This window comes from Lytechinus variegatus, chromosome 2 (genome assembly GCF_018143015.1).
Source record: "Lytechinus variegatus isolate NC3 chromosome 2, Lvar_3.0, whole genome shotgun sequence".
Classification (NCBI taxonomy): Eukaryota; Metazoa; Echinodermata; class Echinoidea; order Temnopleuroida; family Toxopneustidae; genus Lytechinus; species Lytechinus variegatus.
In genome coordinates, this window is record NC_054741.1 from 20980385 (window position 1) to 21005710 (window position 25326).

At 37.1% G+C, this 25326-nt stretch overlaps 1 protein-coding gene across 1 annotated transcript in view; it reads left to right on the forward strand.

The window, feature by feature from the left end:
* Positions 1 to 514: 514 nt before the first annotated feature.
* The window catches only part of LOC121407547 (Bardet-Biedl syndrome 4 protein-like), a 30540-nt gene continuing 5728 nt past the window's right edge, over positions 515 to 25326 (forward strand). The window contains exons 1-8 of the mRNA XM_041598681.1: positions 515 to 573; positions 20398 to 20536; positions 21340 to 21419; positions 22367 to 22542; positions 22971 to 23097; positions 23500 to 23627; positions 24524 to 24578; positions 24974 to 25042. Of these exons, the coding sequence (XP_041454615.1) occupies positions 532 to 573; positions 20398 to 20536; positions 21340 to 21419; positions 22367 to 22542; positions 22971 to 23097; positions 23500 to 23627; positions 24524 to 24578; positions 24974 to 25042 (816 nt within the window). The 5' untranslated portion in view covers positions 515 to 531. The remainder of the gene's footprint in view (positions 574 to 20397; positions 20537 to 21339; positions 21420 to 22366; positions 22543 to 22970; positions 23098 to 23499; positions 23628 to 24523; positions 24579 to 24973; positions 25043 to 25326) is intronic.

The following is a 25326-nucleotide window of genomic DNA, read 5'->3' on the forward strand; positions in this document are numbered from 1 at the left end:
GGATCGACTTCTCTGGTGCCTGAGAATATTCATTATTCCAATTTCTGTTTTCTTCCTAATTTACATTATTTCATTAAAAAAAGTACAATATCTTCTTCCTATTACTAATACCATGGTCACATTTGTTCTACGGCGGCCGTACGGCGAGTCGAAAACAGTCGTTTTATTAATTTTTATTCAAACCACCTACATGACCTATTATGTAGCTGGTACAAAAAAGTGTAAAAACTGCTGTTTTCGACGTACTCGCCGTACGGCCGCCGTAGAACAAATGTGACCATGGTATAAATGAACATTTTTAACAAACTTTATCTTATGTAAGTTTGTTTAGAAGCTTATTCTATTTAATATCTTATACTGAAAATATCTGTAAAGGGGGGGGGGGCGGGCACATTTTCCCCGAGGAAAAGTTTGACAAGCAAAAAAAAAAGAAAAAAGAAAGTAAAAAGGTTTTCACTTTCAAAGGGGGGGGGGTGCACTTCTGTTACTTTCAGAGTAGTAAATAAATAATTGGAGGTGAGGTTAAGTGTTATGAGCGAAATGGCCGACGAAACTGCTGTTGCCAAGGAAAGGGTACGCCATATTTTGATGTTTTCTTCTCCTTCCTAATTTTGTGTGGCATTTATTTACATTTTAGCGTTTTAGGAATAACGGAGTACCTTTAGAATCCAATGTCATGAATCGATTACAAGAGCAACCTCCTATAATTGTTGCTGCCGTTGTGCAATGATAGCAATTTTGTCGCCCTCTACGTTCGTGAACGAATTAATAGGGAGATGGATAAAGGATAGGGGGGGGGGGGGGATAGCCCCGTAAGGAGTACGGGTACACGACTTGTCCAATATGGTTGATGCCCGGGGGTTGATGTATAAGAGAGAGTGGCAGCAATATTAGATGTATAATGAGAGGACTTATAAAGGGAAGATTTATGAAGGGATCAATGAGGGGGCGCGTGATGGAGGACATGTGCAAAGGTATATAATCATGTTGATGATGTTTATGTTTTGGTTAAGGAATGATATACGTTGATATGTATACAGGGATACTGGGAGATTTTTATGTTATGGATATGAATACTTATACTAATACTTGGATACTATTGGATACATGGATACTTGGATACGTGGATACGTGGATACGCGGATACGTGGATACTTGGATACTATTGGATACATGGATACTTGGATACGTGGATACGCGGATACGTGGATACTTGGATACTATTGGATACATGGATACTTGGATACGTGGATACGCGGATACGTGGATACGTGGATACTATTGGATACATGGATACATGGATACTTGGATACGTGGATACTTGGATACTATTGGATACATGGATACTTGGATACGTGGATACGTGGATACGCGGATACGTGGATACGTGGATACTTGGATACTATTGGATACATGGATACTTGGATACGTGGATACTTGGATACGTGGATACGCGGATACGTGGATACTTGGATACTATTGGATACATGGATACTTGGATACGTGGATACGCGGATACGTGGATACTTGGATACTATTGGATACATGGATACTTGGATACGTGGATACGTGGATACGCGGATACGTGGATACGTGGATACTTGGATACTATTGGATACTTGGATACGTGGATACGCGGATACGTGGATACTTGGATACTATTGGATACATGGATACTTGGATACGTGGATACGCGGATACGTGGATACTTGGATACTATTGGATACATGGATACATGGATACTTGGATACGTGGATACGCGGATACGTGGATACTATTGGATACATGGATACTTGGATACGTGGATACGCGGATACTTGGATACTATTGGATACATGGATACTTGGATACATGGATACTTGGATACGTGGATAAGCTGATACGTGGATACTTTGGTACTATGAAGGAACATCAAGGAGTTCCTGATACTCTAGAACATGGAAGCCACATAAAGAAGTACATGATACTAAAAGAACTTTTAGAACGAAGCATCACACACCCTAATTACCCTTTCTGCCAGATAATTTACATCGTTTTTAATTTGTATTTTTCTTGAGAGAAAGATAGAAAAGGGTACTTTAGTGAATTGTTCCAAATTGGCTGCTCTCTTTATAGAGAAACATGTATCAATTGCCTAAGCCCATATTATTACAATTTGACGTATAAATTTTAATCCTTTTTAGAATTGATTTTATTTAATTAAGTTGATTTCAGTAAACAAAACATAAACTATTTGGATTATTATAGATTTTTCAGTAAAGGCTAATATAATAACATATACGAATATGCAGCTTATAAAAGGTGAAGTCTTTACCTCAAAAATTATTGATTTGAATAAGTAGAAAAATAAGTAACAAGCCAATTTCATCAAAAAAATATGTAAAATAAGAAAGTTATGCCTTTTGAAGTTTTTGCATATATTACGCAAACCAATTACAATCATGTACAGCTCAGTGATAAGTAATAAGACACGAGCAACAGATAACAACAAAATAGTAAGAAAGGGGATATTAAGAACGATATACCACACTGAGACGTTTTGGTTATATTGAAATAACCAATCAATTTCAAAACATGTCGCATAGAGACATATTTGACATGGTTACAATTCGACGATTAATTTCACCCCGTCCTGCTTTGCTTGTGATTGCAACGAGACACATCGTATAAGGCCTACATCACAATCCCTTTTTTAAACAAATTAATTTCATTCAGGGCTATGTCTTGTTGCGCTTTTATCTCGTTGTTTAAAAAGCGCTAAAGAACCAATTTTACTTAAACACTTACAGATTCGGTCATCGGATTTAAGCAGTCATTCCTACTCCCTGGGTGTATCTTAGCCATTCGTCAATGTGAATGTCTCGTTCTGATTATGAATTATCTAATATGAGTCGTTCTATTTATCATTTTTAACTTAAAACTAGAGATTTAATAGTTCAAAATTGACCTGATAATTAATTTTTTTGTCCGATTTTTTAAGAAAGATGTGAATATAAAGTTTTGTGAATGAGTTATTGCATGAATGGCATACATTGTATAATTTATTTTTTTTCAAAAATTATAGAAAGAATGAACTTGATGAAGAGAAAGGAAAAGAGGGAGAAGAGAATGAAGAAAAATAGGGATAAGAAGTAAGGGAGTGCAATAAAATTTTTGTGAATGAGATACTGCATCATTGGCATATAAGTTACTTATTTAAAAAAAAATTATCTTCCTACTTATATATCCAGAAGACTTTCAAAAGAGCATGGAGTACTAGAACTGCATTTGTAACAGAACATCGGCATGCAATGACGCCTTTGATATAATATTTCGTTTTGAGCACAAATTGGATTTGACTTTCATTGGTTGGTTATTATGTGAATGTCTCGTTCTGATTATAAATACGAATAAGTATTAGTCCTATATGACTCGTTTTATTCTTAATTCTTCATTATTAAATGTAATTTCTAATATTTCATGAATTTATACCTAGATAAAAATTGAATAAAGTGACCGGTTTATGAAAAGACATGACTTTCTTAGCGCTATTTGAAGTGGTGAAGAGGAATGTTATCTGACTAAACTTAGCGATTCGAGTGCAAAGCGCGAATAAAAATATGTTATAGGGCCTATTGCGATCAGAAATGTCATATTTTAATCACGTTTTGTATATACACAATCAGTCCGAAGCGCGTTTTTTGTGTGGAAATCGTATTTTGCTCCTGTGTCCCGGCGTCCCGACAAATAACCCTTCCCGGGACGCCTATTTGTCCCGTATTTCAGAATATTGAACAAAATGTAGTTAATACATTTAAAAGTGGCGAATTTTCATTAAATAACCAACAGCTGACGAAGCAGGGACAACAATTAAATCGATAACTGTAAACTTTTGCAAGTTCTGCGGTGATTTCTTGCTAACCTAATACATTGCAAACGAACTGGCCTCCTGCCTGTGTGTGGCAGGCTACTAGCTAGGCATGGAGGATCGAAGCAAATTCTCAATGGTGCAAACATCTCACATGACAGTTTTTCCACCAAAATAACCACAAAATCAGCGGGAAATTCTTATAATTATACTATGGATTCTGAGATTAATGATTTGGAGATGTAATCGGAGGAACATGTTATTGACTTTTCATAGATCTAGTTAATTGTTTCAGCTTTCGTTTTGAGTCTTGGTGTGCACGATGCCGCGATGTTTCATCTAATTTTTAAGTTTGACAATATTTTTCACTTTGAAATTTTATTCATTTCTAAAACATTTTATGTTTAAAATTTTGAAAATACATTAAAAAACACCAAATAAAATTATGATTTTTATTAGATGATTGGATTTTTTTGTTTACTTGAAGTTTGAACTTTCCCTTTTTCTTTATTTTATATATACCCTATCCTTTCTGCTTGCCTTTTTTGTTCCATCTATCTTTCTTTCCTAGACATTTTCTTTTCTCTCTCTCTGCCTGTTCATTTTTCTTTCTTTCCTTCTTTATCAAATATACTTTTTTATTTCCTTCATTCTTTCTTTCCTTATAATTACCTTGGCATCCTTCTCTCTTCGTCTCCTGTTTCTTTTCGTTCTTTCTCTCCTTCCATTATTTTCTCTTTTTTCGTTCTCTCTGATCCAATACAAAGGACTCTGGTGGAGACTTTGGTATGAACGTATATACAGGTTTATTATACAGGCCAGCTAGGCAGGTCAATCAACAGGCATGGTATCCATGTTGCGGGAGGTGTATGGAGTGCTTAGATATCCATACTGATATCGTAACATCCCCCTTCTTCTGATAAGATTGAGAATTTCAAATTTCAATGATATTGTTTTCAAACAATACTTTTGGTAGTCTGCAAATTTTGGTAATTTGGCTTAGTTATGATTTATCAGATATAATATAGAAACTGTTTGGTTTGTGAGAATAATACCAATTTGTGATAAACTGTATGCATCTTCAATTTTACATAACTTCAATCTTGTGCAAAACTGAAAATAATTTGGATAACCGGATTGATCCTGAAATCAATATTTCCAAACAATAAGTTTTGGTTATAGTGTCTTTTTGATAATTTCGTAAACACTATCTTGACATACCAAAAATAATGTACAATGTTTATACATGCATATAATAAACTTAAAACTACACTAATGTCTTCAGTGTTGTCTTCTTTCTTCTCTTTCTCTTCTTTGTTTGAGAGTTTAGAGTGTTCATAATGTTCAATCGTCGAACATGAATCTCTCTGGTTTGCGAATAGTGCGTCCAGACCTCGTGGTTTGTGAGTGTGTCTGTTGAGATTGATTAGAGTTAGACATTGGTGTTCGTTGGACGTTGTCTTCCTCTGGTTGAGTTTCTGTGGAGTGGTTTTCTTCGTCGAACCTGACACGCTTCGGAGTTGGGTTGGTGGATGGAATTTCCCTCAAGTGAGATCTATTTCTCCTCAAGATTCCTCCATTCGGCGTTGAAACTTCATAGGATCGAGGTTCTTCACAGACTTTGGATACTTTGGCTGGTATCCAAGTGTTGTCTCTTGGATGCAGAACTCTCACTGGCTGTCCTACATGCAGTGGTGGCAGATCAGAACTTGCATGTCGATCATGCACTTCCTTCATTTTGTCTTGCCTATTCAAGAGAAACTCGGTGGCAGTAGAATCTCTCGAAAGATAGTGACTTGGCAATGTGGTTCGGATGGGTCTTCCAAACAACATCTCTGCTGGTGATCTCAAGTTATTGTCAACTGGTGTTGCTCTCAGGTGCATCATGGCTAGTTGGCTGTCTTGGCTAGTTTGAGAACACTTTGTCAACAGATTCTTGATTGTACGAACCATTCTCTCAGCTAATCCGTTGGATCTTGGATAGTGCGGTGAAGAAGTGATGTGCTTGATATTCCACTTCTTGCACATGTCTTGGAATGGTTTCCCTACAAATTGTGGACCGTTGTCGGACACAATCTCTTCTGGTGGACCGAACAGACTGAAGATTCCCGTCATCTGTCTTGCTATAGCTGCACTGGATGTATCGGTTAGCTTAGCAATGATCGGATACTTGGAATAGTAATCAGTAACAAGTAGATACTCTTGTCTATTGAGCATGAACAAGTCACTTCCCAGTCTGGTCCATGGTGCTGGTGGTACATCATGGGGATGCAGTGGCTCTTTCTGCTGTCTTGCTTGGTGTTTCTGGCATGTTTCACACTGCTTTATCAGCTGATCAATGTCCTTGTTGATGTTTGGCCAGAACACTGTCTCACGAGCAAGTCGTCTCGTGCTTTCGATTCCCATGTGTCCTAGATGAAGCTGTCTAAGGATGTCATTCCTTAGTGTCTTCGGTATGATGACTTGACTTCCCTTGAAGAGTACTCCGTGTGATACTCCGATTTCATCTCTGTAAGACCAAAATTGACGAAGGGATGTCGGCAATTCTTGGATGGTCTCAGGCCATCCCTGAGTGACTATTTGCCATAGTGATCTGAGAACAGGATCATTAGCTGTTTCTCTCTGAAGCTCTGTTCTCTTGTGTTGTCCGAAGTATATCAAGTCAATCTGGTGCGAATCTTCGGCTTCAGAGCAGATGGATTCCACTCTGACATCTAGCGGAACATCGCGTGCTTCCTTGGGATTAGGAAGTCGGCTCAAGGTATCGGAAAGAATCATGTCTTTTCCTGGTCGATACTTGACTTGAAATCGGTATCCTTGGACTTTGATAAGCAATCTCTGTAGACGTGGTGGTGCACTTCTAAGAGGTTTCTTCCATATCATTTCCAATGGTCTGTGGTCTGTTATGACGGTGAATTCCTTCCCGAACAGATATGTATGGAAGCGGTTGATACCAAACACTAGGGCTAAGGTTTCCCTCTCTATGTTGGAATAGTTGGACTGTGCAGTGGAAAGACTTTTGGATGCAAATGCAACTGGTTTGCCTTGCTGGAGCAGGCATGCTCCTAGCCCTTTCATCGATGCATCTACCTCAAGAGTTGTCTCTTTCTTTGGGTCATAGAATTGTAGACATGCACCTGATGATACTGCACTTTTCAGGCTGTTCAAGGAATGTTCATGATCATCGTCCCAGATGAATGGTACTTCCTTGTGTAGAAGTTCTCGAAGTGGCGCTGACTTCTCTGAGAAGTTAGGAATGTATGCTGCTAGGTATGTGAATAATCCTAAGCATCTCTGAACATCTTCTTTGTCCTTGGGTGATGGCATTGATGTGATAGCTTCTACCTTGCTCGGATCTGGGTAGATACCTGATCTAGTGTACTTGGAACCAAAGAAGTTGATGGCTTCCTTCTTGATAGTACATTTGGAGCTGTTGAACACTAAGCCTTCTTGCTTTGCTGTCTCCATGAGTAAGTAGAGGTTCCTATCGTGTTCCTCCTCCGTTCTTCCTATGATCGCTATGTCATCTGCGATGCATATGCAGCCTGGCACATTTTGGACAATCCTATCCATATGCTGCTGGAAGATATCCTGACTAGTACATAACCCAAATGGTAGTCTTTGGAAGCAGTACCTTCCAAATGGTGTACGAAATGTGGTGAGATCCTGGCACTCCTCTGATAGGTGAACCGACCAGTAACCAGCCTTCGCGTCTAACTTAGAGAAGTACTGAGCTCCTGCGAAGACAGGTTGGACCTCTTCCAAGGTTGGTACCTTGTGCGGGCATCTCTTCAAGGCATCATTTAACCTCCTGGGGTCAAGACAAATCCTGATGGATCCATCTTTCTTCACAACAGTGGTCATGGAGCTGCACCAATCGGTGTGGTACTCAATTTTTCTGATGACTCCTTGCTGCTCCATTTTGTCCAGTTCCGCCTTGATTTTGTCTTTCAAGTGTACGCTGCACTTGCGGGGTGCGTCTATGGTAGGTTTAGCATCATCCTTGACATGAAGCATTGCCTTCCCTCGGAAACTACCAATAGCGTCAAACTGATTTGGATATGCTTGTTTGAGATCCCTTACACTTGTGATAGGTGTTTGAGGCTTAGGATTGGTTGTAGGTGTTTTGTTGTCCATTGAGTGAATTGTGATAATTCCAAGGTCAGTGCAACCTAACAACCCTAGGATCGCTGGACCCTTGACGTCTGCTACATAGAATGTATGTGTTGACCATTTTGTACTCTTGTATCTACACTTTATGTCTAGTGTACCCTTACATGGAATTTGTGTCTCTCCGTAAGCTATAAGTTTTATTGTTGTTTGTTTCACTACTGATTCCCACTTTGGACCGTAAATTGCTTTGGCGGTACGTACTGTGATAGTGTTAGCACTTGCCCCCGAGTCCACTTTTAGGTAAAGCTTATGTTGACCTACTCTCTGTGGGCATATTATGTCAATGTTAGCAAATGCTACAGTACCTTCTGGATTTACAACTGTGTGTGGTCCATTAGTGTGTATGGTGTCGAATTGTGCTACGTTGAATGGACTATCTGTAGATTGATAATGATCATGATCTGTGGTAGTATCATGTGTTATGTCCATTTCGCTTATTGGTTTACTCTTTCGACTTTTCGACTTTGATCGTGATTTGTTTTGTCTTGGTTTCCGATCATCAGATACCGTGTCTGATCTACGATTCTGTTTACGACTACGATCATTTTTCGATTTACGACAGAATTTGGCCCAATGGCCCTTGGTGCCACAGGCACGGCACTCGTCGTCATACGCAGGGCACTGACGAGGTTTGTGGAAACGTCCGCAGTTACCACATGCTTTTCGTCCCTGGTTACGCTTGAACGAATCGATATTCTGTTTAGGGTCTAGTGTCTCGAGACATTGTCGGCTCGCAGCAACTGCCTCGTATTTACGACCTTCTACCAAAATTTGTTCGACCTTGTAACCTTTCGGTTGATCTAGCAATGACTTTTGGAATTCGAGACTTGGAGTTGACGCAATCACTAGCTCCATGATTCGCTCATTTAACTCAGCTTCCTCGAAATCGCAATTTTTGGCTTTGTCCCTACACCTGGTTACGAATTCATCGATCGTTTCATCTGGTTTCTGCCTGTACCGCATTAGCTCTAAGCGGTGTATGCGAAAATTGATATTGACCTTTAACTGTGCCTCTAATAGTCTCCATAGCTCTTGCGGTTTTTCTTTATCGGTCTCTGATAGCCCCGATGCATTGATTCGACGCAAGCCTTCATTGCCTACAGCAATCTTGATTTTTATAGCCATTTTTCTCTGATCAGTTATGTCTTGGTCTGCTAGAATCAGCTCCATTCTTTGTCTGAAAAGCTGGAACTCTTCGGGTAGGTCTGTTGCCTCCCAGTTCATTTCTGGATATTTTCCACTACTCATTGTGTATGTTCGCTGTACGTATTAGGTATTTAAATGAATGAGTGTAGATATTAATGTCTGATTATATCCACGTGTGAACGCTCCTTACAGTCACAGGTCGACTGGTGATGATACCTGTAACGCACTCACAGCCCTGTGTGAATGTCATTAGGTGTTTCATGCAGTGAAAATGCTGGTCACTCCCACTCACTTCTCACACTCCAGATTTACAATTAATATTAGGAAAATATTAATTCATTGTTCACACTCTAGTCCAGAACATTAAGTAATTTAGGTTTTATCAACTTTTAGTGTATGTTGATCTTATGATGCAGACCTCTGTGCCAGTGATTGAACACAGTTATAACTTATTCAGGCTATATTTGATTGTTTACAGTTACCGTTAGCATCTCGCTCCTTCTCACAACACTGTGATTTGCTGTGACAGTGCATTGGGTATGCACAGTACGGTACATGAGCGATGCGATAGCCGGGGCTAGCGGGCACCCGTTGGGTTAGTAAGTATAGTGAGTGATTGTATTACCGACCGGCCTTGTATTACCGAACGCGCGCATCATATGCGTCAGAAAATAATCAAATACCCTCAAACCTTTGCAACTTCCTTCCAAAGGGAACTTAAATAGAAAAATTATGAAAAATTATCAAAAACACAATTTCGAAGTCTTTATATCCTCAAAACAATAAAATATGGTCAAAATAGCTCATCAGTGACTTTGTTGTTTTCCCAACTTTTCCCATAGAAAACACACGTTCGGTAATACGATACCTTTTCAAGTGACCAAAATTTTTCACTTGCGAAGAGGGGTCCGATTGGAAGCTGATGTCGTAAAAATGAAAAACAATTTCGGCAAAATTTCTGCATATTTATATTTTGTAGGTATTTGTGTATTTATGGTGAAAGTTTGGTGAATTTTATTGGAATAATGTGTTTGATATGATCAAATTCATGAAAAGTGTTCGGTAATACGATCCACTACCATAGGTTATATATGAAGCATGCGAATTTCGGTAAAAAGACATGCAGTTTACTTCCCAACAATACAGTATCTGGTTACTTGATCCCTGTCATTTCAAAGGCGATCACTGGTTTCAGCTGCCACCATGATCCAATACAAAGGACTCTGGTGGAGACTTTGGTATGAACGTATATACAGGTTTATTATACAGGCCAGCTAGGCAGGTCAATCAACAGGCATGGTATCCATGTTGCGGGGGGTGTATGGAGTGCTTAGATATCCATACTGATATCGTAACACTCTCCTCCTAGCTTCATTCTTCCCTTCCACTCTTTATTCCTTTCTTTATTTTCCCTTCTTATTCTTTTCCCTTATTTTTTACTTTCTTTTCTTTCTTTCAAAGAATGAAGGAAACATGTTTATTTCCTTCATTCTTTCTTTCCTCCTTCTTTTTCTCACCTTTCCCCCTTTAATTCCCTCCTTTATTTTGTCTTTCAGACATTAAGTAATCTTCCCTTCCTTCCTTTCTTTCTTTCTACATTCATTTCAAAGAATGACGGAAACCTTTTTTTATCTCTTATTATTTTTTTCATTATGAAAGATTTCTGCCTAAATGAGACAGAAAATCGTGTACAACTCTTGAACGCACACACAGGTCACGGAGTGACCCTGAGTGCAAACAGCTGACTGTGTTACAACTTAGGGGTGATACATTTTCACAATAGGGGTGAGGCAAACTCACTGGGACTTTAATTCACTTATAACAAAGAAATGTGTACTACAGTACTCCTGTTGAATGCTGTGATGGAAATTATATGAGTTTCACATTCATTTGAACGGGAGGACAAGATTATTGTATATATCGAGTGCATTATGCATAAATCATATACCATTGCGACCCCTGCCTGGCCGATGGTCCAGGCATGACGATCCTGAGTGACGTCACCGATAGAGACCTCAAATGCCAGGAGAGCCTATTCGATAACTGACTTCATCTAAAAAACACGTATTGAAGATAACATCCAATGGGGAAATGGCTTTCATTTTCATGAAATATACATTCCATTCTTCAATAAATCTTTAACCCCGTCGTTAACTGCCCATTCATTCTCGAGCAATGGGGGGAATGAATATAGAGTGTCTCAAAGTTTGTGTGAAAAAAGGTGCATTTTCCATAGAACTTCTGCCAAAAAACAATGCGTAAGGGAAAGATTAGCCACAAAACACGAATAGATGAGTTAATCAAATGGGATGAATCATAAAAATCAGTGAAATATAGTTTCTCCTGTACTCATTACTGAATACCCCGACTTGATACGATTAATTTTCCCCCCTCTCCATCAACTTTTAAGAAAAAAGGTGCATATTTTCATAAAAATATTATGTGTTATATCGACGGACGCCCGTGCGTACGAGCAGGAGGAAGTCAAATGTCTCGTATTTTTCATAATGCTTCTTTTATTCTAATTTTCTGTTATTTTTTCTGTTTTCCTTTATTTTCTTTCCTTCCCAATCATCTCTTTTGTTTCTCTCCTTCATTCTTTCGTTCACCTTCCCTTCTAATCTTTATATTTTTTTCCAAAAGTCTTATAATTATACTATGGATTCTCAGAAGCCCACACTTTTTGTGGGCTTCTTTGTTGATCTTCGTTTGTCAATTGTCCCGTATTTCATTTTGTGAAATCTGGTCACCCTGGACTCTCCCTTCCTTTCCCCCTTTTCCACAAATATCCCAGATGCCCGGCCGTATCCTCGTATCCTCCTATCCACGTATCCGCGTATCCTCGTATCCACGTATCCGCGTATCCTCGTATCCATGTATCCACTTATCCTACGTATCCACGTACGTATCCCAGTAGTATCCACGTATCCTCGTATCCATGTGTATCCATGTATCCACTTCTGTCTCAAAGACTTAGTAAGTATAAAGTTCTGAAAAAGTACGTCGTATCCATTGTTTTTCTCGTTTTAAAATCTAGAGATTTTTGTAATCGATTCATGACATTGGATTCTAAAGGTAAGCCGGAATAACCATGAAATGATAAACAATTGTCTAAATTCATGACTTTCCTAAAGAAAGTATTTTCTATCGAGAAAGCGTCGGTCAAATAAAAATTGGCGATTATTTTTGCACGGTCCCACATGCTCATGATTGTGTATGGTATGGAAGTGGATCGTATTACCGAACAACCGTTTTCATGAATTGTTACCGGTATTTCTTCATCATCCGTTAAAGTACAGGGGTGGTATTCTGAGATCCATTTTATCTCAGATAAAATAAATCATTTAAAATCTCCGTTAAAATCAGTGAGATAAAATACCCTTAAACAGAGATACCAAGTTCAAAAAAATGTAATGCGTGAGATTTTCATGACTCGACGTCTCTGTGCGCGCGCGGCCAGTATACCCAGTTGTTATGTATCCGGACGGGTTGTGTGTCCGGACGATCAATTTTAGAATGTCATTTGGAAAAATTTACAAGCGAAGTTTCATCAATTTTTAGTACAAAATGTTAGTAAATATTATAAATTACAAAATACAAAATGATTACAAGTATGGTTGGAACTACCCCTTATCGACCACCTAATCTTCTAAGCATCGTATCTGCGAAAATATTCATCAATTTTACCCAGTTTTCGTCTCATTTGTGCAGAAAATTAAGCAGATCAGATTCCCATGTTTCGCACGGCGACTCCAATTCAATCCGCGTATATATCGACGAACAACGAATACGACGATTTTACATTTGCTCATTTGCACCCATCTTTTGAAACCGACCACCCGCGATACACTAAGTTTACGGCCGATTCTTGTCGCGGTGGCGAAGAATTTTAACTCTTCCAAATCAGTTCTATGATGTCAACATGCTAAATGATCGTCTCACTACTTCCATTGCGAGCTCCGGTACATGATTCGACGATTGACGACGGAAATTTGTTCTAAAGCCGTTTCCTATCGCATTTCTTGGTTTTTCAGCGGGGTTTGGGTCTGGTCAATACAATTTTGATTAATTCTACTGAATTTATACTTTTTGTTGCTTCCTTTTTTTCTCGAAAAATCGATTTTTACCGTTTCTATGGACACTGCGCCTACTCTCCCGCGCGTATCGTTTGTAATACGCAATAATTTTAACGCGCGCAAGGTGGTCGGTTTCAAAAGAAGTGGTCGATATGTGGTAGTCTCACCATAATGAATTCATATTTTTAGTGTAATCTACAAACAAACAAGAAGGCTTCAAAAAGATAAAGTGTCCGGACACCCGACCCCCCATCCTACATGTACTTACACTCGTCACTCATTCAATGAACAAGGTTATGATAACCTTGTTCTCAGTTATATATCCATGTGTGGCAAAATAAGGGTGGCATTGTTTGGCTTATTTTCTCTTTTTCTTTGGGACAAATGCTTGATTTTTTTTACACTGACAGTTTCCATTACACCTATTCGTCATACAACTTGGCTCTTAAGTCATGTGTAAGTAAATTTGATTCTTTAAATCATTTTTTTCTTAATTAAAAATAGAGATCAAAAAATGAAAATTTTCTTGCCATATTACTTTCCACCAATAGAGGGCGTACACAAAAATATGCCCAAAATTCAAGTTTTTGAGCGCTCTGGTGAATACAATAATTATTCCCAAGTTACTAATGAAAAATAAATTGCAACTGTATGGAAATTAGTAATTTTGGTCACAAAAGTGATATTTTAATGATTTTTTAAAGTGTGTGCTCAATACAGCATTGGCATGCCATAGTCCTACCTGTAGATTCTCCACAGGCAGGATGGTAGCAGTGAACAAGTGACACTCGTACGTTGCGAAAAGGTGCGCGCGCATGAGATATGGGCTTCAAAACCATGCGATGCACGCACGCTATTCATCGTATCACGTACTAGCTGTGCGCTGACTGCACTTTTGATTCGTCTCGCGTGCCGGGCTAGACGCGAAGGCGGTCGGCCAGTCGTATAATCTGGCGAATAATGCTACTTTTTCTCTTTTTTTTCTGTCGGGTCCCGATGCGTGAGAAAAATGGGTGCCATGCGTGAGATCGTGAGACGGACCCTGAATGAGTGAGTCTCACGCGCAATGTGTGAGACATGGTAGCTCTGCTTAAAATCTCTCCGAATTGGTAGGCCTATTCTGAGAACCATTTTATCTTCATTTTGTCTCTGTAAGACACACCTAGTCCTATTTTTTAATCAATATCCAATTAGAAACGTGCTTTTATAGCTCTCTCATATCACTCAACCAATTAAAATCCATTCCGCCAGGAGGTGTGGCAAAGGGGTGAGATTGCGTCAATTTATTGACTTCAAATACGCTTGCACTATACGCTTACGCGTCTTTACGGAGATTTTGTTTTAACAAAAAGGACAATACTCTCATCTTTTTTCGAAGTGTAGGCTTTATCGCATCTTTTCAAGCATCATTTCAAAGACAATATTAGTCAAGAAAAGTCTTATGAAATACTCCCTGATTGTACAGGAACAACGTTAAGGTGTTATTCTCAATAAATATATAATTTTTCTTCATTTTCATGTCACCATTTGGGGTTAATTCACCTAGAAATATTGGTGAAATCAATGCCGCAGAGATGAAATAGCCTCTAGGCCTACCCTCTTTTAAGTTTATTTTATTTTTTCTTCAAAGTAACATGGGTGCAAGCACATCATCTGCGTTGCAATGGCCAGATACGCGATGGGTATGTGTACGCAGGCATTGTTCTGCTGCGTATCATCTGTAGATACGCAAGATAAAATCTAAAATTTTATCTGAGAGATAAAATCTCATCTCAGAATACCAATTTCATTTTAAGAGATAAAATAAAATATTTTAAAGATAAAATGACCTGGGAACATGGAGAATACCACCCCAGTCCACCAGGTTGGTGTATCAACTATCATCGTACATGTATGGTAGGGTGTCCTAAAGCTGCGCTGGTCCTAAAGCTACGCACCACTCATCGCGCGCATGCTGTTTTTATCACTCCTAGTACCAATGTCAATGACTATGAGGTCCAACATTAACATGTATGGACCTCATGATATAGGCGACAATACATAAAATACGTGTTAGAAACGGTTACTGTTTCCTGCACCCAAGTATTTTTTTATATTTCTCACTAAATACAAGTTTTGTGCTCATTTCATTGAATGTATGATATGAATGACATGATAGTAATCAAGCATCACTGAACATTTTGTGCAAGTTTCAGGTCTCATGATTAAGGTCAAAGGTCAATTAGGGTCAATGAATTATGGCCGAATCGAGGGTATCTGTTGAATTACCATCATAACTTTGAAAGTTTATTGGTCTAGTTCGTTAAACTTGGACATTAGAGTAATCAAGTATCACTGAACATCCTGTGCGCATTTCAGGTCACATGACCAAGGTCAAAGGTCAATGAACTTTGGCCGAATCGGGTGTATCTGTTGAATTACCATCATAACTTTGAAAGTTTATGGATCTAATTCATGAAACTTGGACATAAGAGTAATCAAGTATCACTGAACATCCTGTGCGAGTTTCAGGTCACATGATCAAGGTCGAAGGTCATGTAAGGTCAATGAACTTTGGCCATGTTGGTTTTTTTTGTTGAATAACCATCATATCTCTGTAAGTTTATTGGTCTAGTTCATAAAAAGTGGACATAATAGTAACCATGTATCACTGAACATCTTGTGCGAGTTAGAGTAGTTTTCAAAGTCAGCACTGCTGCTATATTGAACTGTGTGATGCAGGTGAGACGGCCAGAGGCATTCCACTTGTTATTGTTTGAAAACAAAGTGCGTACCTTTGCCTTTAGGTCCCCCCAATGGCCCATCATAGAATCAGCCCAGTCTTAGCGCAATTGGATTTTCTGCACCTCGGCCTTGAAGCTGGCTTCTGAAGTGCAGTTAACATGGGTAACTGTAAGTCTAATGGCATCTTCCTCTTCCTCCGCTTATATCGGAGATCAACAGCAAGGTGCTGCACAAAGAATGTCCATCAGTAGTTAGTAATTACAGAGAGGAGAGAGATGTAATACGGCTAATATGAAGTTTATAAAGGAAAGTCAATGTAAGCAAATAAGCACATCATTATGTTGGGAGGTGACGTAAAGACTAAAGACTAAAGAGAGCATGGCCATGGGAGTAACACCGCTGTTGTGAATGCATCTCCTTTGGTTGTATCATAGAGAGAGTAGATTTCATCTGGCAGGCGTTTGCTTCTAAGCTTATTGCAGAAATCTTGTCTGTGAGTGTCTAGGTGAACACATGATGATATAAAGTGGACAACATCTTCTGCTTCTTTCTTGCAGAGCCTGCATTGGACTATTGTGGTCTTCTTTATTTCAACAAGTCTTGTTTGCACTGGACATGTCTGGCTTAGTAGCTGTGCTCTGACAATTACTGCATGCCTGAGAAATCTCGAATGTTGATGGAGGTCCAGAATGAGAGTGATTTCTTTGCTTGGATTGCCTCCATGGTTTCAAGTATGACCACGTTGTTTACTGCCGTTTTTACTGTTTTCTTCTATTGGCAGTAAGGAATTGGGTCTGGTGTAAGTGACTGAAGATCTGGTAGGTTATACTTCACCAGGCTCTGATTGTGACCGTTTACATGGAGAGGGCATGAAGAAAGGTGCGATATTCGAAGCGTTTTTGAGGGAGGTCAAGTAATAAAAGTATTTGTCTTTTCTGACATGTAGTTGTTGCCCACATTTAATTACAAGAGTTGATTATTATGGCAAGTTGAATAAGGTCAGTAAAGAAGGCACCTTCCTTTATTTGCTTTTGGTGCGACATTATCCTGGTTTAAGTCACCACTCAATTCATTGCCGTTCATTTCATCAGCGGCGGTGACTTCTTTTAGCCTGGAGGTGTCTGGGGAGTAAAAGTCATCTACTCTATGTAGGCTTACTCCCCACTGACGCCTGGCGCGGCAAGGCATAGGGCCACACGAAGAAGCGTTTTTGGAGAAAACAATACTTGATTTGTTTAACTTGCTAGCCACATACTTATGTCCATGGACAACAAGTTCAAATTCCCCCATTACATACATTTATTTATACTTAAAAACGATAAATATTGTATATATTACAAAAAATTATGTAAGAAGATGAGCAGATACTCACTGATGATCTTGTCGCCATTTTCCTTCTTTGTTCATATAAGATCGGGCGATGATATCATGAGCAGTGCCAATTTAAAAAAAAAAATCAATTGGCTGATGAATATCGTGAATTGTAGAATACTTGCATCAGCTAATAAATATTTATTTACAGGCTTATGGGCTTGATCAGATGAACTTTTGTGTATCTAGATAAAAATAACTTTGCATTGTTGTATAAGTCACTTGTCCGACCACAAGTTGAGTATGCCCATGCTGTGTGGAACCCTGTACTGAAGAAACATATACATGCATTAGAGAACATACAAAGAAGGGCAACAAAATTGGTCCCTAAATTAAGGAAGCTTTCCTATCCACAACGACTTCAACAGTTAAAAATCCCAACTCTGGCGTATCGAAGAGTTACATGTAGGGGTGTTATGATTGAAACATATAAACACTTATTGATAATTATGATCAATGTACAAAACTCAATCTAGAAGAAAAATATAGTGAACATACCAGAGGTCACAGTAAAAAATTGTTCATACATTGGGTTGCCCTTGAAGGTGGTCACTGAAGTCTGGACTCGGTTGGGGTTTTCAAAATTTGTGGGAGAGAATTCCACAGGCTAGGCCCTGCATGAGCAAAGGCCTGGGGTGGTATTCTGAAAACGTTCTTATCTTTGTTCTTATCTTTTATCTTATCTCACTGAGATAAGAAGACGCTAAAATCATTGCAAATCGGTATTCTGAAAATCTTCTTAACGCGTTCTTATCTCTGTAAGGACTGCCCCCTTCTTATCTCCAACACGCCCATTTTTAAGATTTTACCAATCAAAATGCGCATTATATTGGCAGTTTAACCAATAAGAGCGTTCCTTATGTGAAGAGAATATCATGGGCGCTGCGCGTTCACTCTTTCTGGCGCATTGCGCGAAATAGGCATTTTATACGCAATGACTGATTTTATTATTTCGAGACGTCCACGTGCACAAAAAAAGAAAGAAAAGTAAATAAAGCAGGTACGAATAAAGAACAAAATATGAATAAAGAAAGTAAGTAGGTATGAAAGTAAGAAGACAGAAAAGGGTCAGAATGAGGCAGAAAAAAAGATGAAAGGGACAAAGCAGAAATAATGAAAAAATAAAGAGTAAACGAAAGAAAGCAAGCAAAAAGAACTTAAAAATTAAAAAAGAAAGAAAATAGAATGAATAAAAGAAGGAAACGGAAGAAAGAAATAGAACAATTATCAATGATAAAGTGAAGGCACAAAAATGAAAAAAAAATTAACTAAAATGAATACACACAAAAAATAAAAAAAGGTCAAATTAATAAGATAAAATAAAGTAACAAGGAACCGAAAAAGAAAAAAAGTCTAAAAAAAACAAATGAAAGAAAGAAAGAAAAAAGGAGAAAAAGGGAATAAAAATTTAAAAAGTGAAGGAAGAGAAAAAAAAGAAAATTAAACAAAGAAATAAAAATGAGAGAAAAATAATGAAAGGAAAATTAAGGCAAATATGAAGACTACAAAAAGATAAAGGAAAGAAAGGTAAATTCAAAGAAAGAAAGAAAGAAAAAAGGAAAGAAAAAGAAAAGGGAAAATATCAAGTAGGGAAAAGAAAATGAAAAAAAAAGAAGAATAAAGAAAAAGTTAATAGAAGAAAGACAGAGAGAAGAAAGAAAGTAAAGAAAAAAGTAAATAAAGAACGAACAAAAAAAGAATGAGCAAAATAAAGAAAAAAAAGAAAGTGAGTAAAAAAGACACAAAAGTGTCAGAAAGCATAAATAAAAAAAATAAGAAAGAAAAAGTAAGAATTATTAAAGGGAAGGAAGAAAAAGGGGGAAAATAAAATGAATGATTAAAAAAGGAAAAGCTTGTATAAAAACGAAAGAATGGAAGAAAAATAAGGAAGAAAAATAAAAAGATTACAAACAAGTGAAGGAAGAAAGAAAGAAAGAAAAAGGAAAAAGAAAGAAAAGGAAGAGAAACGGGGGAAAAGTAGACAAAATACTCAGTAAAGAAAAAAAAAAGAAAGGGATAAAACGAAAAGGGAAAATAAAAAAAGAAAGATGAAGTATAAATGAAACAAAGCAAAAGAAAAAAAAAAGAAATTAAAAGATTCAAACAGAACAAAAGAAAAGATATAAATGAAGAATGAAAGAAAAGAAGAAAGACGGACAGAAAAGAAGAAAGACAGGCAGATAGAAAGGAAGAAAGACAGACAGATAGAAAGGAAGAAAAAAGGGAAAAGAAAGAAGGGATAGAAAAAAGAGACGGGCAAAATAAAGGGTGAATGAAAGAAATGGTGGGAGGAATACTTGTGGGTATTTGTTACTACTAGAGGCCATCAATTTTGAGGAAAAAACGCGGACATCGTGAGATGTGATAACCTTCTAGCTATCTTAAATATTATCTTAAATATCGTGAAAGATAAGAACGAAAAAAGATAAGAACGTTTTCAGAATACCACTTATCTACATTCTGTTCTTATCTTTTAGCGCGCTTTGGTATTATATGCGCGAGTTGTAAATTTACGCGCTCAGCATTGGATGGAAAGCAAGATAAGAACAAAGATAAGAACAAAAGATAAGAACGTTTTCAGAATACCAATTTAAGAAAGTGACGTAGATAAGAACAAAATTAAGATAAGAACGTTTTCAGAATACCGCCCCAGTTCCCCTCATGATTTCTAAGCAACTGGAATTTGTAAAAGATTAGATGATGAGGATCGTAAATTTCTTGAGGGTTGGTAATTATGTACCTCAGGCAAGGGTTTGGATAGGCTCCACTACACTTCACTACCGGTACCATCCGCTTCACGCCTCTGTGAGAGTGGCAATGTGTGGATTGATGCGTTGCCAAAGGTCGCTAGGCCATGGTGGGATTCAAACACACGACCCTCTGATTACAAGGCGAGTGTCAGAACCGCTACACCATGGCGCTTCCACATGAGCAAGTAAAGCCTGCTTGATTAGCACAAGGTGAAGAAATGATACTCCTCTACAGAAAAAAGGATATAAACAATGTGCAAATGTTCCTCCCTGTGGTTTAATTGAGGATTGTAATTTTTCCTTTCTACAGCTAGCTCAAGAGGAATATGTCACGCCAATGAGAATGGAGCCTGAGCCAAAGAAACCTTCAGATTTAGTCCCTGAAGCAAGTACTCCATACTCTGACAACCCTCCACCAAAACCTCAGGCAAGGGTCAGGGGTAAGAAAGGTAAGAAGCTTCCCTTGTCAGGCATTTGGGTCCAGTGACATGAAAGTCTTTCAATGATTTTGGTAATGGTCAACCAGCATCTAAGCTAAGAGACTGAAAGTTCTACCACTTAGATTTATTTTTGCTGCTTCCACTCATATATCCTTACTGTAGGCATTTTTTTTTGTCCATCCATTCATCCAGTTTTGTTGTCTCAAATATCTACAAACCTGCATATCACAGGGCCAAGTGCAAAATGTTATGGCAACGTGGTACTCATTTAATTCATTATGTCACTAATGCATTTTCCCACTACATATTTTTATTTCTAAGTTTTATTAAATTTATATATTTGAAAATATATATATTTCTCTTTTTTTTGGGGGGGGCCGGGGGAGTCAATTATAAATGGAAAATAAAACTAGACAATTTTTAATGGGTCATTTCAGTTACAGTAAACCTTTTTTTTTTGCTTTCTTTTTTTCTGAAGTTATACCCCTTTTTGACCACAGACGGAGAGTAAACGGTTGCAAAAGACAATTCTTATTCAGTGGTGTATAAAGATGGATTGTCCATTCTTTAGTTGTCTAAATTCTAAGCATAAACCTGAAAACAAAATACACATAATTTGAGTTTGAATGCCTGCTGGAGCAGAGGGAATGAATGACCATCCCTTACCCTTTCCACTCCAAAATAGACATTGGACATGGAAATGAGTGTTCATCTTGTATATATTTTTAAAGTATATTTTGTAATATTAAATAGATAAGAAAGAAGTTATTTATTTGTCATAATTTACAATTTTCCTTTTTACTTTTCTGAAGCTCCTGAACTTCCAGTATTTGAAAGGAGAAACTGGTTAATTCATCTTCACTATGTCAAGAAAGAATTTGAGAACTGCAAGGTAAAATGGGTTAATTATCAGTTTTGCTGATATTTGATGGCGTAAGGACTTATTCTTGTACATCTTTCATTGTCATTTTGTAATGATCATTAGGGACTTATGTTGGGAGCCCTAAAAATGTATGTTTGTTATATGAAATCATTTTTGTATTGAGTAATTTACAAATACATGTATATTAGAGTAAATGAAAATAGGTAAAATATCTATCCGTTCACAAGAGGTCTTTTTTTTCTTCTAGATAAATGAACATAATTCATTATGTAAACAAGGCAACTAAGAGTGATTATGTAAAGACGTTCATACATTTTTTCTCCAGTGACCAAATTATCAAGCCAGGGGGCTGTTTCATAAAGCTGTTCATAAGTCAAGAGCTACTTTAAGAACGACTGGTGAACCTTAACAATCACCAATGAATATACCATTTTCCACAAGAAAGGATTACCAGTCGTTCTTAAAGTTGCTCTTAACTTACAAACAGCTTTATGAAACACCCACCTTATGTTTTTCCTGTTAACTTAATCTTTTATGTCATTCTCGACAACCGCATATATGAATCACAATTTTATGACGTTTTGAAAAAAGATAGATATGATGCATATGTGTATAATGTATGCATAGTGTGGATTTCATCAAATTAGGGATGCATTTAAGAATTTAAGAAGTAAGATGCATCTATTTCAATTCCACTTTGCATTAGGATACTGTTGGGTTTTTGAAATCCTGATTCAGGAAAATCAAAGTATGTAATGCTTTCTGTTTTCTTGTGTTCATACAAATTGTATATTTTGTAATAAATTTCATATTACCCTCAAGCTTCATTACTTAAATTTACTTCTGTAATTGTTTTCCTTTTGTCCCTTTTTTTGTTATTGAACATATTTGTCTTTAGCTTACTGATTTCAGTGTATTTCAGAGATTATTATTGTTTTTATTTTTTCAACAACCAGGCTCTAATTAAGGACCAGCTTCAGGAATCAAATGGCCTATGTGAGTACGCCCTCTATGTCCAAGCTCTTATCCTCCGACAAGAAGGCAGGATTCAGGAATCATTAGAGTGCTTTCAGACATGTGCCTTGATTAATGCTCAAAATCCAGACAACCTGAAGCAAGTTGCTCGCTCTCTGTAAGTAACTTTCCATATCAACAAGTTCACCTATTTTGATTCATTTTTTAATTGTTGTTATTATTTCTATCATCTTCATCATTATTCCTTCACCGGATTATGCACACTAATCACCTTATGCATTGTAAGGCATAGTTAGGGATGTTGTCATGTTTCACATCTTTAGGAACAGAATATATTTAATTTGAAGCATGATCATTTGAAACCTTTTAATTCAAAAGTGAAAACGGAAAAAAAGAAGAGATATCCACTCCCAATACAACCTTGATTCTTCATTTATTTCCTCTCTAAAACAAGAGAGAAAAGTTTAAGGTTGTGCCATGCCACTTGAAAAGATTTTATCCCATAGATTTATATAGCGCCATCTATCTAGAAATATTCTATTCCGAGGCGCGATTCCGATGAGGTCATTTTTCTTTTCACCTTAGATTCCTATTAGGAAGGCACAAGGCAGCCATAGATGTTTATTCTGAAGCATCTCGGATGACGGAGAGAGACTGGGAGATCGCTCATAATCTAGGAGTCTGCTACATGTATTTAAAAGAGTATCTCAAGGTAACAGCAATGTAGTGGAAAAAAAACAAAATGTTGGTATCCACCATGGAATGAAAGAATTATTGAAAGACCTGAAATTTATAACAGGATAGGATTTTACACTCACAATTTTAGTAGTATTCACAATTTTATTTCATAATCTTCTGTTATGTCTGAGATGCTAATGAATGTTTTGAGAAGGTCCATGTAGTGCAATCATTCAGGAATGCATTTCAGATAGAAAAATACCCAAGTATGTCATATATAAACAAAATTGTATTTATGTGTGCCCTATATTAATTTGTTGGACTATTATTATCTATATTATCCACAGTTTATTCAGTGGTTCCGAGTAAATATTGTAATATTCTAACAGGAGATGTTTGAAAGCACTAATTTGACTTTACCTCTTATGCATTTCAGGCCAAGGAGTACCTAAAGCAAGCCATCCAGTATAACAGACACGATTTATCATATGTAATGCTTGCTAAGATATACTTGATGGAAGGAGACATCCAAATGGCTACTGATGTTTATAAAAGAGCTGTTGAGTAAGTCTATCATCTGAAAAGTATTTATACCTATTGGTGGTGGAAGCCAAAAAATTTAGGGGGGTCCACCTGAAATTTTGGGATGGAGACAGGTAAAAAATTGGAAAAGCAAAAAAAAGGTTATCAACAAAAATTTTAGGGGGGGGTCCACCTGAATTTAGGGGAGAATGCAGGAAACAAAACAAGCAAAGAAAAAAAAGGTGATCAACAGAAATTTTAGGGGGGTCTGTCCCCCCACCTCAAATTTAGGGGGGGGGGACAGGACCCCCGTTTCTGCCGCATATGTTTATACCCATTGCCTACTGAAGCATGCTGGTCCCTCTACAAACCTTCCGGGCATTTTGGTTGTTGGAAGTTACTGGGATCAATCAAAATATTTTTTTGGTTGAGTGAAAAAGTTGAAGTATTTCGATGCTAGTTATGTTAGTTACATTAATAAAAGAAAACAAATATATGTAATCTTATTTTAAACTTTATCATAGGGTAAAAGATAACATGTTAATCTGATTTTCTTTAATTAATTCATACAAATATGTAACAATTTATTTTTGTGAGTCTTAAAAGATTCTGGCCTGTAGATGAAGTAATAGCTTGATTGGATAAACTTGATGAATGCAGTCAGACTGATACATACAATACATTGATTCAGAAAGATACCATAAACATTATGTATCACAGAACATCTATGATTTCAAAAGAGGGTAATACCCTGCCTTATACCTCGATGCATCTCTTTCTTTTTAATTTTTTAGGAATTTAGGGGAATAAAATGAATACAGATTTTTTTTTAAGGTTTGGGTCATTTCATTTATATTCTATTATCATCATTTTTTTTTTTGGGGGGGGTGGTTAACACAGTCATTATAAAACATAATCTTTCTTTGTTTTATTTTTAGGTCTTTTCCTGAAAACCCTGAACTTTTGACAACTCTTGGTCTTCTGTACCTCCAGGTATATTCAAACAATTTTTCTAATTAAGTGTTATAATTTTACATAATATTGAACATTTATCATCTGTAATTCAATATTAATTCATTTTAACTTTATGTGATGAGAATATAAAAGCCTGCCTCAACTTTTTCTCAGTGTCATGAAATGAGGTGGAATCATTGGCACTTTAAGTATTTCAGATGACAATGCATTAACCTCCGTTGAATGCAAACAACATGTTGACCAAGTTTACATGTTAGCTACTGAACATTAATTTTTTAATTGTATCTGACTGACCTTAGGAATGATTTATTTCAGAAATATTTCTGTTCACTAGAAAATTGTTTGTATTTACAGCTCTCAAAGTGGATATTAAGGATATATCCTTTTTGATAATTTGTGTGTTATCATTGCAGAGTGGTCAGAATCAACGTGCCTTTGAGCAGCTTGGGAATGCATTGACATATGACCCCAGTCATGTAAAAGTATGTATAATGATATTTATGTAGTGAATTTAATTTAAATGGACTATTACATTTGTATGATCTCTTTCTCCTTTTAATAATGATCATGCAATGAAGAGATATGAAGAATTTGATATCAATCATTTACAATAAGAATTATGTCATGATATTATATAACTATGTGAATATTCCTTTTCATCGTCCTAAACATAGGAAGGGAAAAACAATAAGAAGGCAAAAAAATTATGAACAAGTACATCGTGACTACTTTTTTTGCCAAGTGCTGGCAACATCTGAATAATGGA